Source organism: Dermacentor variabilis, chromosome 2 (genome assembly GCF_050947875.1).
Source record: "Dermacentor variabilis isolate Ectoservices chromosome 2, ASM5094787v1, whole genome shotgun sequence".
NCBI lineage: Eukaryota > Metazoa > Arthropoda > Arachnida > Ixodida > Ixodidae > Dermacentor > Dermacentor variabilis.
Genome location: NC_134569.1, coordinates 54213479 through 54231103, shown reverse-complemented (window position 1 = coordinate 54231103; position 17625 = coordinate 54213479). Strand labels below are relative to the sequence as shown.

Here is a 17625-nt window from a genome sequence, read left to right as displayed (position 1 = left end):
GGCAAAGAGACCTACAACAGACCCCAGTAACTGTTTGAAGACGTGCCTTGCCTTGCCTATGGAATGTGAAGGTACGTTCCTGTAAGTGTATACATATTAAGTGCACACTAAGTGCAGATGCGTTCCTCTAAAGTGCGTATGGTGCAGGCACTGCTTGGCCATATGTTGTGTTGGTGGTCTCCTTATACTTTGTGACTGTGCTTAATCAGCTGCCAGGTGATGTGTGACATTTGGTATAGGATAGCAGGGAACTTGACACCTGACCAGCCAAATTCATTCAGCTGCCATTCACTCCACTAAAAGCTGCAGCTACTGGTAGTCCCAGCCACAGTTCTGCCATGTTTAAACTTAAGTCTTCCTCTAAGCTTAATTGTCTTTGTGGACTCGACATTCTAATTTCTTTTCATTGTTTTCTTCTTGTGCAGGTTTTACTGCTCTCTTTTGCCCTGCTGTTGTTCCCCAACCTGCGTACAAACTCCGGGGACAACCTCGATCTCATATTGAAGTCGGCGTCTGAAAAACTGGCCCCGATTTCAGGCATGCATTCTCTCCTGCATTCCTGTTTAGTTGCTACTATCGCTCTGTGTAATGTTGGTATAGGCATTATTTATTGTGCGGGACAAACATAGCCTGGTTGGCTGTTTTTGTGTGTGTTGCTTTAGAACATGAGTGGGCAAAGGAAAAAAAGAATGAAAAAGAAGGAATTTGTGAAGAGAAAAAAGTAGGCCCAGTGAATGCTGGACGATATGGAACCAGTGTTGCATTCTTCATGCTGACAGTGAAAACAGATGAGGACAGGCTCACAATGAAACCAGCTCAACAAACCAATACGACAAGGTTGACACAAATAAAATTTCACACTTCGTTCTAAGATTTGAGAAATTACAAGCCATAAAACATCAACTAGTATTGTGTAGCTAGCGATGGTTCAAGAGGCACAGGACCAGCTTAAAGTTAGAAAAGGGCCATCAAGCACCCCTGGAAACAATGGATAAAAAATTGTGGTATACTGGATCAAGACAGTTGAGAGAGACCCTAAAGCATGGAAGTTTAACTCTGCGGCCCTGCAAGGTCTACTTTTCCTGGGCGTGCTGCACAGGCTACTGGTAAGGAAAACATTAGTTTTGGGGTCCTGGCTATAATCTGTTGCGATATAATAAATAATGACAGTGGTTGCTGTTAGCATCTACGTCAACATACATGTATATCTTGAGCCATTGATACAACAGACTACAGTGGAACCTCGATATAATAAACTTAATATAATGAAATTCATGATATAATGAAGTATTTAACTCTTTACAATGTATTTAGAACCTCAGTATAATGAAGTGTGTTGACACGTGACTTCAATATAACGAAATTTCACTGCCAACGCAAAGGAATATTGAGACAATGAAGTGTTTTAGTCGACCGTTTACGATCCGCTCTGCTCAGACCTGCATACGCTAGCAATTCCTACACAACCGCATTGCGGGAATGCTAGTATGCTTGTGCACAACACTCATGCCAGCAGCGAAACGAAGATCGCTTCCCTCGCTCCGCTTACAAAGCCGATTGAGCGGAGTGTGAGAGCACGTCTAGTTGGCTTCTCGGCTTTTTTGCAGCCAAACTGATAGCATGTCGCTTGTGTCTCGGCTAGACGTGCTTATCAAATGTGAAATCTACGCAGTTCTCTGCATTGTCTCAGTACTTGAACTCTGAGCGGAGCGGTGCACAACTAAAACCACCTAATTAATGGAAACTTCTGCAGATGCAGATGGTCAGGTGGTTGAATTACAAGTGGCTGCTTGTGAACGCACCTCTCAAGTCACACGCCACGCAACCAAGAGCGACCACAAAGCGGAGCAGTGTCATGTTTCATATAGAGTCCAAGTGTGATAATATTCTTTTGCGTCCCATGCTCTATATACTTAAGGTGCCAGTGAAAGTATGCGAGGGTGAGCTGAGAGGGATGGCGGTTTGATGAGCACAGTCTTGGGCATCTTCGCGCGTGACCAAAGTGGAAGGGCAGGAGGGGAGCGAAGTCGCGGTAACATGGTCAGTCGCACGCGAGGGGAGATTGGGGGAGGAAGTGAGGGGTAGGTTGGTGCGTGCCTCCTTTTCTAGCGTGACTGAGCGCATATGCAGCCCACACGCTGTGTTTTAGAAATAATCAGCTGTGTGTGCGAAGAGTTAGCGTGTCGAGACGAGGTGGCATCATGTGCACTGTCTTCCCATGCCTTTTGTACTGGAGGTTGTAATAATCTTGAGTTTCGGAGGTGCGTTAAAGCGAGAGACGAAGCATTCGCTCCCGGCTGCCAGCGGTTTTCACTGCGGGCAACGCTATCAGCCACGAGGGCAGAGTGGGTGCAAAAGCTTGGCTGGCTTCGCTTTGTACCGCTGACGTGAAGATACCGTCACCGTAGCATGAAACTGTTACCTTTCGTCACCGACTCTCAAGTTCCACAAAATGAATTTCTTTTCTAATTCAAATTTGCTTTTTCTGATCGCCTGATGATTAGAAAAATTTTGCCGTCCCTTTCGGGTAAGAAAAATCCATCAGCGACTGTACATATTAGTGCAAAAGTTCCAATCAAAGCAAATTGCCGATTTTACCGACTTCGTTATATCAATGTTTAAATGTATATTGAAGTCCCTCGAAGTTGCATATTTAGGTCTGACTGTACTACAGGGATGGCAAATCATTTCCAGTTATACAGGAAATGTTATAAATGTTGATGAGACAGTAGAAGACTGAACAAAATCAGCTGACCTAAAGGGAAGGAATTAAGAAATTTAAAAATAGGAATAAGTGAATGTGAAGACTGCGCGAACTGTCCAAAGTGAGCTGTACTCCATGGCGACCACAGTGTCTATGCTACGTAGAAGACTGCAGCTACAACTGTTGTGTGTATGTGCAGCGTTTGCTTTGTGCATGATTGGGCTTCAGTGCGTGCTCGCATTCATATGCTACAGTGTGACCATGCTACGTAGTGCGGACTGGCATTGTCCTTCACCAGCTTGACTGATGGCTAGTAGCCACATCCAACTTGCGCATTTTTAAAGCACTGTCAGTTACTCTGCCAAGGCGTCTAACCAGGAGCGGCCAGGAGTGAGCGCGTGCTGGCAAGCGTGCATGTGGTCTAATTTTAAGGTTCCCACGGTTCAACGCTAGTTGAGCATTCAAAACTAGTCGAAATTAGCGAGACCTGCTGGTCTCAACACCGATAAGCAGGGTGGCCAAAGTTATTTCTTACATAGGCACCTGTGGCCAAGGGTACGTGAGCAGACGATAGTCGGCTTCTTCCAGAAGTACGTAATTATTATTGAAATTCAAATGCACACTTTTCCTTACTTCAGCCTTCAGCCTGTTTATTGAACTTCGTCAATAAATATGCACAGTAACAGTAGGAAGAAGTGCACTGATCCAAACACCCTTCTTGATTGAGATCACCTATTGGCCAATAACAGCTGCTTATGGGAATCCACTTTGTTACGAATAAAGCGTCCAGAATAGAATGAGGAGTAGGCGTCTATTGAAAAGAGAGCGTGTGAGAGAAAGGTGACTTCGCACTCTACATGTGACCTCCACACGCCGCGTACAACGGCAGAACTTGGCTGGGATGTTCACAGCGGCGTATGCTATCGGCAGACTGTTTTTTTCAGCAAGCCCAAGGGTTGGTTCGGGCCCTTTTAAGGTCAGACAACATGCATGCTTGCCAGTGCGTGCCCGATTACTCCTGGCTGCTCATGGTTAGATGCCTTGACAGACTGCTTCATATTGATTTATTGATAGTGCTTCACAGTGCACAAGTTGGATGTGGGCACTAGCCATCTGTCAAGTTGGTGCAGGACAAAACTGGTATGCACCATGCAGCATGGCCAGACTGATTAGCATGAGCACACACTCTGACCCTGTTGTGCACAAAACAAATGCGCATACAAACCATAGTTGCGTGTAGGTGCGGTCTGCTACGTAGCGTAGATACCGTGGCCATTGCGGGTGCTGCAGCGAGTCCACTGGCTGAGTGCACTGCGGCTTGCTGGGGCAACCATGTTTGGCTTACATTTTGCTTATTGTAGGTGCCTAAATTTGAAATAGTGGGGTTTACGTGAACATGCAAAACCGAATTTAAACTGCGTGCTACAGTGACGTTCAGTAGGCAGGATGTTGTGGGCACGCCCCACTTTGCCATAGCCTTCGCAGTGCAAGGCATTGAAGAAGGAGCGGAAGCACTGTTCAATTGCCAATAAGCGTACTTCTGTTCAGCTCATTGAAAGGGACACTAAAGGCAAATATTAAGTTAAGCTAAAGTGATAGATTAGTGCTCGAGAATCTCTAAGGCGTCAATATTATCTATATAGAACCTTAATAATAGAGAAATTGAGGTAAATGCAGGACATGGTTAGAGACCTTGACGAGACATTCAAGTACTTGCCCGATTATGAAAGCATTCCTCAGTTAAATGCTGGCACTAGTACTCAACCACTCGTTGCAAAAAACATCCTTGTATTGTATTATAAGATGAAATAATATGCTACTTGTCAAGTTCTATTTTATTTTTAGAAAACAGAACTCATTGATATTACCCTTGACAACAACGCAGGCGGTTGAAAGGTTTCGTTTTCGCTCGACTCTGCGCCATCCACGCTTTCGCGTTTCAGTAGTCTCGTTATCGCGTATTGCTGCACTGGTTTTGCTGGCTCGTGAAACTAGCACAAACTGCAAGTAGCAGGGAACTCAACTTCCATGTGATGTCGCGAGATGCCAAACGGTCTACGCCACTTGATCAAAAAGCAGCTGCAGCGGCCAATCCATTGTTCTGTCTTGGCTCGGTACCGCCATCTGTCGGACACCATTTTACTCACTCATGGCAGCAAAGGGCGGTGATGGCATATGCAATGTCACCACTCCCCCCAGTTGGATGGTGGGTGATTTGAATTTCGAAAAAGTGTTTGTACACTTCAGATGCAATTTTCTCGTTACTAAGTCTTTTCTTGGTACAAAAGCATTACGAGTTTTCTAGAATGACATTTAAACAGTCCACACCGACTTAGTATTTGCCTTTAGTGTCCCTTTGAAGTACTTCTTGTGGTAAAGTATTTCTGAAATAGCCTAATTTTAACTTCAAATGCATTTCTCCATTTCGTTAAAAGAGTCGTTCAATTCAGGGCCCCTTTAAGTACACATCTGTGCCACAGGGCAAACCACTCTAAGAAAAAAAAAAGAAAGGATATGTGTCAATTATTGTGATTGTCAAATGCATGCAGGGCGTTCTCGTTCCCTGCTGTATGCCTCGGAGCCAACGAGAGACTTCCACCAGGAGTACACCGAAGCCACCAAGGCTGCAGCCCAATACATTGAGGAGGACATTGACGCCTCGGACGACGAGGGCGTCTCGGCATCGTTGCCGTCACCCTCATCACAAGCGTCCAAGTGGGCGCCGCCCTCCAGCAAGAGCCTAGGCTGGGGCTTAGACCTCAGCTTCAGCCTCGCTGGAGGCAAGCGCCACTGGACAGCAGTGTCTGAAGACACGGCTCGCCCAGTGGGCACCGCCATGACCATCCCGCCAGACAAGAGGGCTCGGCTTGGAAACTACAGTGCGCTACCATCTCACAACAACAGTCTGCACCACCATCCAGTGGTGATCCAGATGCAGCGGCAGGCCTGACAACGAGGCCTATGATCTGTGCATGCACAATTTCTTCTCACTCGCTCTTTGGTCAGCTGATTATGTCCCTATCACATTTTTCTCTTCTTTCTTTTTTATCCCATAACTGGCATGTAGGAGGCTGTTTATTGTTTTTGCAAGCCTCCTGCTTTTCGACTGCATACTTCTTTTTTTCTCTCACTCTATTTCTCCCCATTATAGGTAATTACTTCGGCCTTTTCAGTCTGGCATCACATGAACGAGTAAAAGTCAAATGTAGTACTTCTTGTGAATCAGTAAAACAAAGGATTTATTTGGTAGAGCTGCTCGGTGATTGAGAGGGAGACCGTGTACACAGCAAGGCTACTTTTGCAGACATTGCCAGATGATATGCTGTAAACTTTGACGTAGTTGCTTATAAGGCTTGTGTAAAAAGAGCTTCCAGTGCTTCCCTTATTCTCTCCTCCCCTACACTTTTTTTTTTTTTTGCCTCCTTTCCCTGCAACCAGGAGAGGTGCTTGATTATTGAGCTCATTCATCTGTTGTGTTCAGTTCACCTGTGACCCTTCTCTTTATTTTAATTTCTGTTAGTGTACATGTAATGTGAGACAAACGCATGTACACTTAGCTCACAAGTTCATGATGCAGACAAATTGATAGGTCAGGTAAGGACTGTTATAAAATAGCAACACACCTGACCTCTCTAACAGTGTCCGAGCATGGAGTGTCATGTTCTATTTTACAGAACTTTAAGTTTCTAGCTGATGTCTTGGTTGGGACATACTCACCGGTGCCCCAGGCATCTCGAGAGATTTTAGCATTGATCCTGTCGTGTCAACCGCTGTGTGCCACTTGCTACTGTTTTGTGATGTCTGCTAAGACCCAAAGAGACCCCCTCCCCCATTCTTTCCTTTTGCCTTGGTGTTTGTAGTTTGCAACCATTCCTCCTCTTGTTTCTATACTATCCTCGATTCGCGGACCACACAGCTTTTCATGGGCAAGTAGCATGTGTGTTTTGTCGTCACTGAGGTGCAGGGCTCTTTGCGCTGGCCTGTCAAGTTTTTTTTTCTTCGTGTCCCTGCAGATGGCTGTGTTTTTACAACACCTGCAATATATTTACAAGGAACATACTATTATATACATATATTTTTGTCACATGTATCACACCGATGATGGGGTGCTTGACTAACTTCTCTGTACACTTCTTCCTTACCTGGTGAGTGGTGGTCTCCCCCCCCCCCTTTTTTTTTCATTGCCTCCCCTTGGAGTGGATGTCAACTTGATTATCATTGGCATGAGTGATTCAGAGAGAATGCATAGACACCACATTGGCATCGTATAGGTGTTTGAAATAAAGCCTCCATGAAATTATGTTTCTGTGTGCAGTGTCATGTGTGGGATTAGCAGAACAAGAGCATGACCATGAAAGAAATTCTGCTTGCACTGGCGACCAAAGTACAGAATGGCACGTTGTCGTTCTTGAGTAAAAAGAATGCTTTAATATTCTGTCAGTAGCAAGTCTATGCGTGCATATCAACGAAAAAATAGGACCAGCAGCTTCCCTGCTTATGAACTCGATTTTGACTCGAACATGCTATATAAGGGACTAGATCTTAACATTCAAACAACCTATGCACATCCAGTTTGGCTATGAACATTATGGAAAACCTGCAAGCACCCATTTCTCATGCCGCAAACAAAATGGCGGCATTAACCCTAGTAGTATAACAATTACTTCATAACATTTTTTTCTGATCCGGCAATGTTGATGCTATATATACAGGCAGTGTAAAAAGTTTATGGGATGCTGGATCTGGGAAAAAAATTCGCTGAGCCTGGGCATGCAGCCTGGATTTAAAATGTGCTACTTGTACTAGCCTATGCAAGCAACATAATGTTGTACTGTTTCAATGTCTGTAAACTAAAACTGGGCTGAAATTATACTTTTTCAAGGAACCTGCATTCCGTAAAGTTTTGACCCTGCCTGTATGTGCATAAAAATGGTAAAAATGGCAAACTGAAATTCATTCTGCAGCATATTTCGGACCTCTAGCATCACGAGAAAAATGCAGTGTACAAAATTGCATGTGCAGTATACGCAACGCTAGAAAACATCGAATCGCAGGTTGTTTATATATATATATATATATATATATATATATTAGAGGCAGGTTATCTGCCAATAGTGTAAAAAATAAGGAAGACTAGCTTAGCAGAACCAGCTTTGTCACTAATCAGCTTGAGCACTGTGTGTAGTGAACCTCGGACTGGGCACGTAGCACATCGGCAGCCTGAAAATAAAAAAAGAAGGGGGCGAGTAATTCCTGCACACACTATAGGAAAAGCTCTTGCCTATTTTTATACTGGCAGAAAATACTTGCTATGTTGCCTGATTAATGCAAAGATGAAAGACTGGTGCTTAGGCTACCTTTACATTCATGCATGAGCTTTCTGGGGTATCGTGGTCTTGTTACCTTGTTTTTCTGTGGCTAATTAACGAAATCCCATTTGTATTATATAATACATGTATAGCACCTCTAAAACACCAAAAAATTGCAGAACATCAAATTTGCTTCACGTATAATCAAAGTAAAAAAAAGTTTAGGTACCTAAATATTCTAAATATGTTTATCACACAACATTCTTATTACTGCAGATGGTTGCTAGCAAAGAAATAAATGGACTAATCATTATTGTTTCTTCATTCACACTGATTCAGAAATGGCACAGCATAATGTGAAGAGAAAAAGAAAGGATATCTGCACTGATGTACCATTACAGAACCAGCGATTTTTCAGTTTCAAGCCAAGCATTATAAGCACTACACCACAGGTGCTTTAAATAGGTGAACAGGTTAATAACGCCGGTATTTCATTGGTCAACTGCCCTTCCACATGGAAAAATATCCAGAATAAGCAAAATTAGTGCATGTTGTGATGTGTGCTTTGCGTATACTTCTGTGAACAAACATTCTACACAACGTCATACAGCAAGGAATTGCATTGGATGTAATGTAGCTCTCACAAAGAAAGGCTTAGATGTACATACTTGTGTGGTTTGGAAAGTAACATCAAATGGATACAGCTGGGGGGGGGCGCCTCCGTAGCTGGGCAGAACATTGCACACTAGATGAATTGTTTCCATTGTGACCTTTGCGACATAGTGCGGTGCGCGAAAGCTAGGCTCCGGCTCTTTTTCCTTGGAGTGGTACTGCGGTTCACTCGAAAAAGTTTTGCAAAGGTACAAGGGGTTCTCAAAAATAATGTGACGGCCTTCAACGCATTGAAGGGTCAGGGGCTCCGCAGTAACTGAGGTAAATGGAATTGAAGAGTTGCTGGAGTCTGGAGCTCTCCTTTTTGCCTTTCTTTCACAGCCCCTTAATTAGCCCTTGTATGCTATTTGTGTTCAGATGGCATTTGTTTAATGTTAAAGAAATTGTACTGTATTACAATTTCACTAATAAACAGTTAAACCTAAACAATCTTTCTAGTTGTTCTTTATTGCAGAAAGAGAACTGAAATTTGTTTCAACGGAATGGAATACTAGAATGCACACAATGACATCATCAGATTCACTGTTGGAGCACGAGAGAAATAAAGTTTGTAGTATAACTTTCTGCACTAATAGGTAGGCTTTTTTCCACAGCAAATAAATTCTGAGGGTATTAGTACTACTGTTTCAGACAGTTTGATTTTGTGATTGCTTTCAATACCCCACTAAAAAGCATATTTTTGAGTATATGACAATTCGAGCAGCAAATGTGAAAGTTTTGCATCTAACTGGAACAGCACAGAAACAACAGGGAAGAGGTGACACATAGTACTAACAACAGATTTTGTTTCTTTAAGCAAGAGAATTTGTACACGAAAGGCAACAAATAAAAAATTCAGTGGTGATTTAGCGGGAACTGCAACAGAAATGCATAAGGGCGTTATGTCGCATCTCTGTAAGGTTGCAGATCCATGTCCACATACAGTACGCACACACACACGCACACACACGCACACACACGCACACACACACACACACATGCCCTTCTAAGGTCTCCCATCCCCTCTCTACCTATGACATGTGACTGGCTTCCCATACATCACTCACACATGCACTTTTTTCTCACTTTTACACTCTTAATGCGAACACATTAAAAGGTAAAAGTGAGAAGCTGTGATGGATGCACTTGTACCAGCGAAAATTGACGTAATAACTAGCATGGCAACTATGCAAATTCCTTTTCAGGTAAAGCAGTTGACATACTTGTTCTGGTGTCAGATCTCTCTGAGGCTGAGCAAGCATCTCGTAGCCAACCATGAACTTCTGCACGGTAGCTGATCGAAGCAGCGGGGGCAGGTAGGTTGCATGTAGCTGCCAGTGTGACGCATCCTCATTCAAGTATTTGCCAGTAGGTGCGCCTAGCACGAAGAATGCAAATACTACATTTCAGCGTGCTCCACTGAGACATTGACAAATTATGAAACAAAGTGGCAAGCTTTGCAACATGTACAGCCTCTAGCGCAGTTATCTGGAAGTGGGAGGAGTGTTGCACTTAAAGATACACTAGAGCCATTTATTGGAGGCAAATGGCTTGAGACAGCTGGCTTTGAGTATGCATTGCCTGATGGATGCTGCCACTGCTCGCACTTCTCTCTCCACAAATGGTGTTTTTGTCAAAGGCTATATTCTTTGTTAGGCAAGCCTCGTCAATCTTAAAAGGGCAATGTTCCTTCCTTCCCTGCATTTTTTTGTCAGTTCACTGCAGTAGTAATTGCTGTCGGAGAACACTACAACTATTGGTGGCCTGCTGATTAGTCGCTGCTCAATGAGAAGTACAGAAACCTGTTTTCACCTGGGAACGTCCAGCATATGGCGCTTAACACGCACTGCAGCTCACTGCTTTTGTGCTGTAGACAAATGTGTTGGGGTGTGTACAAGTGAATTATATATAGAGTAAGAACTGTGGTAGCAATGTGTGCTTTCGTGCTTTTTCATTTTGGATGACAACAGAGCAAGCAATTAAGGTACTGGGCTTCCTAATATTGAGGTTAGTACACCTTTCACAAAGTTCAATTTTTTTTTCTTATCTAGAAGAAAACAGGTCCGTCAACATTTTTTTGTTATAGTTGGAACGAGGGGTATTAAAAAGTATGCTGTTCAAACATAGAATGTAGACCGAAAATCTGCACACTCTTCAAAGCTCTTGAGTGTTACTTCCCATAATGTTACCTCTGCACTGAAGCTTTTTCCAAAAGACACACACTTGGCCAATGATACTTATTGTCAAGCAGCACCTTATGATTGAATAACTGTGAACCTCGCAAATTATTGTCACAGTGCTGGGCATAGCCTCCTATATACACTTCTGCATACTTATTTATTTTATTATCTATACATACAGTACTGTCAATCCCAATGGGGATTATAACAGGAGGTTACCCGGCACATAGTAGTCTGCTATGTGCCGGGTAACATGTGGTTAATAATGTTAAGGACAAAATCTCACCATGCCAACCCATAGAGTATGGGAATGAGGTACTGAACAGGTTGTCGTACTTTGTAAGCAGTTTTCTCATGATACTTGCCAAATCTGCAAATTCAACATGGAAACACACGGGGCAATAAGCATTTTAGTGGATGTGTGCATGACTGATTTTCTCTGTGGTGCTTGACGATGGTAGAAACCCAGTGAAAGTGTGTGTGTTTGAGGTGTCCAAGCCTCGTGCATACCACATGGCATAGCTACAGGTACCACTCACAGCTACTCAAAGGTAAACTTTATCAAGTTCTCTATTGCTAAATATAATACAAAATATATTCAGGATGTATTCCTAAAATCAAATGGCACATGTGTTTAAATGGCACATTGGGTGCCTTCTTATTCTATTCATTATTTGGACAGCCTGAATATTCACACACCCTAGGCCCAGGCGGAGAAGCTAGCAAGGCAAGAGGGTAGCAAGGCTTCAGTGAGATGAAGAGAGGAGTGTGACAAGGAATCGCACAGGAAAGCAGATGTTTTCTTTTAATGCTAGTGCATGACGAACAAGCTGCATTCCTACAAATTCAAGTCAACCATCAATAGGTAAACTCAGTTTCACAGCATGTCTGTAGCACATGTTTTTTATGCTGGAGAGTACAGAGCATGTATAGCAAGATTGTGGGCTACATTCTGTGTCTTTTCCAGTTGCTCAGCCTCTATAGTTCCAGTGAAACAGCTACAATTAAGCTTAATTTGTTTAAAACAAACAAATTAAATTATGAAACTGTCACAGAGTTGCAGCCTATAGCTTTACTCACAAGTTTGAGGCAAGCACAGAGCAATGCAAGAGAGCTAAAATTAAAGGTTACATTTCCACAACATACCTTATCAGTACAGTCGGCATCTAAAGTTTACAGACCACAGGATATGAGTAATGATCGTCTTTCTGTTTGATTACAGCGAGTAGAACCACAAAACAATGTGTTATTTGCATATACTAGTACTGCCTACAAATCCAAATACCAGGCTGTGGAAATATTCAGCTTTCTTTTTTCAGATCTTGCAGTCTATAAACTATGGTGCTGACTGTGCAGTATTTGCCACTTCACAATTTCGTTGATGAGAAGAAACTGTTTAACAACATGTCAGCAAAGCAAGAAGAAATGCACATCTGCGTAAGTATAGTGTTCGAAGCTTGTCATGTCACCTGATTTTTCTGCAGCGTTCAGTTCATACAGCCTGGTCACGTGACGTTTAGGTACGAGCATGGTCTCATATGGCCATACAGCCCAAAACGGCACCAGAGCAGCCCAGTGGTCAGACACCAAAACAATGCGTTCCTGAAGGGCAGTCAGATAACAAGAGCACGCACAATGATATCAGGGTATCACATTTCACTGCAGCAATCCCAGACAGGAGAGGCACTCACATTCTTTTTCAGTTCTCGGGACACATAGTCCACAAGAAGTGGTTTCCCAGTTTTTTCAAAGTAAGCCTTCTGGGATTTGTCCTTCAGTCTTGGTTCATTTGGCATAAATGAACTTGCCCAAATCTGCATTAGGGAAGAATGAAGGACCACACCTATTGCCTTGAAGAAAATAAGCTAGAATGTGCCAAAGATGATCGTTTTGCAGCTGGCAATAAACTTCACACTGCTGTCTATGCTACGCTATAAACACCGTTACAGCATTTCACTAACAAGCTTGATCAGGCACACCTAGCAATTACAATCTACACGTAGTCATACAGCTCAGCTGTCTGCTATGCAAGAAGACAGATTAACTCCTGACACTGAAGTGAGGCAAATTATTGCCATAGGGACGGGCTTTGAAAGCTATGTTCTAGGGAACAAGAACAAAGGGAAGCCACTGGCAAAGCAATGGGATATTGGAAAAAGCATACGGAGCTTCACTAAGCTGAAGTGCAGGTATAAGATGTCCTAAATCTAAACGAGTGCGTAGCATTACCTGGCAGTGTGGATGAGGGTTGGAGCAGCCCATAATTTCACCTTTGTTTTCAAAAACCTGGAAGAAGACATTACAACTGCAAGATTTGTTTTTTGCAACAAATGGAACAGTGAAAGTTCTAATACAGAGGAGAACAGCTGAGTTGGAGAGAATATTAATATGAACTGAACCTGTCGTGAATTGCATGAATACTTCCAGGTCTGTGTTGTTATTGATCTAGCTGTGGTGTAGCTTTAATGATGCTATTAGGTCAAACGTGGTCACACCTAAGACAGTTCGCTTTGATGGACACAATTTAATTAAGCACACCTTTCTGCGATCAAATTATCTTGTTGCGTGATTTTTCAGGATTTAAGGGGACTGTTGTTCTCACATGTGAATGGTGCTACCATGACTAGCATACTATCTCCCAATTATTACCGAGTTGTACATCAGGTCACACAGGTAACTGAGCTGTGTTCTACTCACTTTCCCTGCATGCACATGTGTGTTGGCAGAGAGGCAAGAAATTAAAGTACTTGAAAGTGCAAAGTTTGTACTGTGCTCCGCCCACTAACCTGAACCCATGTATAAGTTTGGCCTAACTGCTCGGTCTGTAGAGCCCACTCGTCGATCACAGTCTCCACTTCGGATTGACTCATCAGGGGCAGAGTCACGTTGGAGCATGGATGGAAGCACATCACTCTGCAAGTGCCTCTAGCCTCGGCCATGCGGAAGAGGCCTGATTCATCAGCATTCTCTTCAGATTCTACAATGCATTTGAGACAGAGGAAAAGAGTTGCAAACATTGAGTTCAAGTTCATTAAACAGCTTTTTCGCCCACGCCAAAGCAGGCCTTCTCCGCATGCTGTTTAACTGTATTAACGCCATGATGGGTGTTTCAGCATCTCATAAAAGCCTCGAAAAAGATAAAGGAAAGTGACTGTTCAGCTGAAGTGTGCATGTCAATGTTTGCACTGTGCTGCTACATGGTTATTTGTACCTGATATATATTAAGGATGCAATCATGTTACAGATTTTGAAAGTGCTGTCTAGAGCGGCATGTTGTCTGGCAGTACAGGCCCTCAGTCATGAAGCTGTGCAGTGTTCTATATTTCAAGACTGCTGCTCAACGGTTCCACACATGACAGAGTGGGCTTTCACTAAGACTTGGATATGACTCTCACTTTATTTGCTGCAAGTCATACAAATGCTGCCTGCAGATGTATGCACTCAGTACAGAGGTTTGCCTTACTATTCTGCCTCACGACAACTTGGCATGCAAAACTGGCTTAACATATATTGAACCAGACATGCCAAGGCAAAGGAACATGTCTGCGAAGCTGAAAGAGGGAGAGATATATATGTGAACTATTGAAAAGAATCTTTGCCCTGCTGTGGAGCTAAACCAGGCTTAAGACATTGATGATGATAGTAACAACATATACCAGGACTTGGGGCATCCTCTAGGAGAGCTGGAAAGTCATTTCTGAATGTAAAGGTGGATTCATACATCGGATTGACCTGTAAAGCAGCAATGACAAAAGAGACATGTCGAAAGGACATACAATTAAGTGGACGGAACATTGCGTGCACGTGGTGAACATCACAGAAAATACAGAAACTTTCGTTATATCGAGACAAGTAGCAAATGGTGAATACTTCGCCATTAGCTCTCCTGGCTCCCGGACAGAGTGGGTTGTTTGGATCCAAAGCGCGCGCAGTCGACATGTCGGTAGCTTTCTCGGTTTTACCCTGCCAAGGACGAAGTGTCCTTTGCGGAGACACGAGGACCCATTCGTCTTTAAGTGGGTTGTATCGAATGTGAGGGTGCTCTGAAGTAAGAAAGCAAGCAAACCGTTTTCCTACCTCTGCCATATATGGAATATAAGCCGATCATGCACATTGAGAAATAGAATGTGAGAACACAAGTTTAAAAATACCTACTTTTGGCGACAAACGTCATTTTTGTTTGTAACGGCCGTTAAATTTGACGAGTGCACAACAGCAAAACTCAGGGGCGGCTCGCTCGCTGTATCTGCGAACACATGATGAGAAATCTTTATCAGCAATTGTAAGGAGGCACGTATTGATTCCACATGTTATCAGCATGTCATTTGACGTTAGGACAGAATAAGACAGACCTGAGCATAGAGTAAAAGCATAATTAATTGTTAAGTAAAAGCAAGAACGCGGTGTCCACAGCTTCTACGCGAAACACGCACGCAGCACAGCGTGTTTGCCACATCGTCTGCTCTAAAAGATAAAAGAAAGCAGTCTTACATAGGAGCTTTGGCTGCCGAACTGTGTTTTTTAAACTAAATATGTGCAGCGCCACATCACGATTTTCATTTTATGCCTTTTTAGGTACAAGAAAGACGATGCATTCTGCGGCTAAAAGAAGCGAAGGCGGTGAGGAGTCTAGCAACGCAGAGATGTCGGCCATGTTGAATTTTCCTCTTCGCTGACGCATGTTTAGCCGGGCGGCCGGAAAGTGATATTCTGTGACAGCTTTAAGTGAGTTTCACTAGTTGTGCCGCGTTACAGCGTTCATCATGGCTCCGAACATAACGGTGAAAGTGCACCCTGTAGTACTTTTCTCCATCGTTGACTCCTACGAACGGAGAAATGACGGCGCGGAGCGCGTCATCGGTACCTTGCTCGGCTCTTATGAGAAGGGAGGCGTAGAAGTGACAAACTGCTTTTGCGTGCCCCACAACGAGTCCCAGGATGAAGTTGCGGTCGACCTGGAGTTCGCCAAGAACATGTTTGAACTGCACAAGAAAGTGAACCCCGCCGAAGTGATCGTCGGCTGGTACGCGACCGGCCCCGATGTGACCAGCCACTCTGTACTCATCCACGACTACTACAGCCGTGAGGCTACTAGCCCCATTCACTTGACACTCGACACCCTGATGGCAGACAACAAGATTACCATCAAAGCGTACACGAGCACGCCTTTCGGAGTCCCAGGTACAGGGCGCGAATAATTCGACCAATGTTGCGCGCTGCATGCTGCCCTCGCGATGAAGTGCAGATGTGTAGCCTGAGCGGTTGCCTTTTTGCAACGACGGGCACATGGCGTGGCCAGTAGCGTGCTGATGAAGGACTTCTTGGCGATGGTATACTTTAACAGGTTTACGAAAAGTTGGTGGCCTGATGCACTACCATACGAGAGAACTTGAGTGACGTTTCGTTTATTGATGCAGTAAAATGTCGCTATGATCCCATTACAATGCTTTGAGCAAGTGCCGTTCCTGAGTTTTTACTCGTTTTTGCTAGTTGGTTAGTTTTTCACCTTTCCATAATTGTAGCTTAATTAGAGCAGTCTCATTTCGCGAGCTCTCTGGCTCTTTAGTTGCTAGAAAAAAAAAAGAAAGCTTACCTTGTAAGAGTAACAGGTACAGTAGAGCTAGCGAATGTGGTTGACGACTGTTTCTTTTTTCTTCTTATCTCTAGTGGCTTTATTAGCAGGTGTTGTAAGTTAGCAGCTGAAAACCAGGCAGCTGTTCCGCCTGTGTGCAACATATGGCTGAAACACGCCTCTAACACAGCAGAGCCCCTGCACTTCTTTAGAACTGCTAAAGTAGCCCCTCTTGCATATCGGTGGGCACAGACACGCGCGTGATAAAAAGAAGAAAGAAAGTATATCTCCTCTTTCTGGTGTACCTGGATGTGTTGTTAACAAGATGACTTGCACCTTATGAATTCCGTGTTGCTGTGTTTTACATTATCGTTCATTCAGTCAGGATTTCCTGACCACTTCTGTTCAGCATAACATAGCTGCACTGAAAACTTAATTGACTGAAACGGTGTGCTTTGTTTTGTTGCAATGCTCATTTTTGAGTTCTTATTTTTGCTCATATGGTACACAACTGACTATTTGAGAAACACTGTTTTATTGCATTTCCCTGTGTTTTCATTTTCAGGGAAGAATGTGGGCACCATGTTTACTCCATGCAAAGTGGAGGTTGTCGGCTATGAGGCCGAGATGGTGGGCCTCAAGCTTACTCAGGGCACAAAGCACAGCAAGCAGCGGAGCGTCGAGTGCGTGCCGGACTTCGACGCCGTGGGCCAGTCCTGCCGCGAGATGCGTGAGACCCTGGAGGTGGTCATTAGTTACGTGGATGATGTTCTCACGGGCAAAACGCCACCAGACAACCATGTGGGGCGCATGCTTCTGGACATCATCCAGAGCATCCCTCAGATGGAGAATGACAAGTTCCAGAACATGCTCAACGGCAACATGAAGGACTTGCTTATGGTTGTTTACCTTTCGCAGCTTACAAAGACCCAACTTGCTCTCAATGAGAAGTTGAGCTTGCTTTAGGCACTTAAGACAGTTGGGTTATTCATTGTGAGCAAGTATATAATAAACGCACGCAGTGTTGCTTGTCCTACCAGACAGATCTCCCTCAAAAATCTTTTCTTGAAGGAATGTGGACACATTTTCAATGTTGTGTAATCTCTACAATATGCTTCTTGCTCGTAAAGAGATTACATTTAGCAAGTGTGAAGGTTGGGAAGCACAAAACATTTTAATTTGTTAATAAATTCATCTCAGAATGCCGAA

General features: G+C 43.6%; 3 protein-coding genes across 8 annotated transcripts in view; 2 read left to right on the top strand and 1 right to left on the bottom strand.

Annotated features, from left to right (window-relative positions):
* Window positions 1-7004, top strand: part of LOC142571876 (uncharacterized) — a 27407-nt gene extending 20403 nt beyond the window's left edge. For all 4 annotated transcript variants that reach the window (XM_075680553.1, XM_075680550.1, XM_075680551.1 and 1 more), the window contains exons 12-13: window positions 426-537; window positions 5254-7004. In XM_075680553.1, coding sequence (XP_075536668.1) covers window positions 426-537; window positions 5254-5654 — 513 coding nt within the window. In that variant the 3' untranslated portion in view covers window positions 5655-7004. The remainder of the gene's footprint in view (window positions 1-425; window positions 538-5253) is intronic.
* Galt (Galactose-1-phosphate uridylyltransferase) lies at window positions 6854-16953 on the bottom strand. Of its 3 annotated transcripts, none has more exons than XM_075680557.1 (11): window positions 16438-16953; window positions 15000-15090; window positions 14715-14887; window positions 14501-14576; window positions 13631-13821; window positions 13074-13130; window positions 12536-12658; window positions 12314-12446; window positions 11131-11214; window positions 9888-10042; window positions 6854-7924 (listed from the first exon to the last, which is right to left on the bottom strand). In XM_075680557.1, exons 2-11 carry the CDS (start codon window positions 15016-15018, stop codon window positions 7868-7870), a joined length of 1068 nt encoding a protein of 355 aa, XP_075536672.1. In that variant the 5' UTR covers window positions 15019-15090; window positions 16438-16953; the 3' UTR covers window positions 6854-7867. The 3 variants fall into 3 exon arrangements, with proteins under 3 accessions (XP_075536672.1, XP_075536671.1, XP_075536670.1); XM_075680556.1 differs by lacking the exon at window positions 16438-16953 and adding an exon at window positions 15197-15314; XM_075680555.1 differs by lacking the exons at window positions 15000-15090; window positions 16438-16953 and having other exon boundaries at window positions 14715-14945.
* Window positions 15495-17625, top strand: eIF3f1 (eukaryotic translation initiation factor 3 subunit f1). Its single transcript, XM_075680563.1, has 2 exons — window positions 15495-16025; window positions 16982-17625. The coding sequence occupies exons 1-2, from the start codon at window positions 15608-15610 to the stop codon at window positions 17380-17382; spliced, it is 819 nt and encodes a 272-aa protein (XP_075536678.1). The 5' UTR covers window positions 15495-15607; the 3' UTR covers window positions 17383-17625.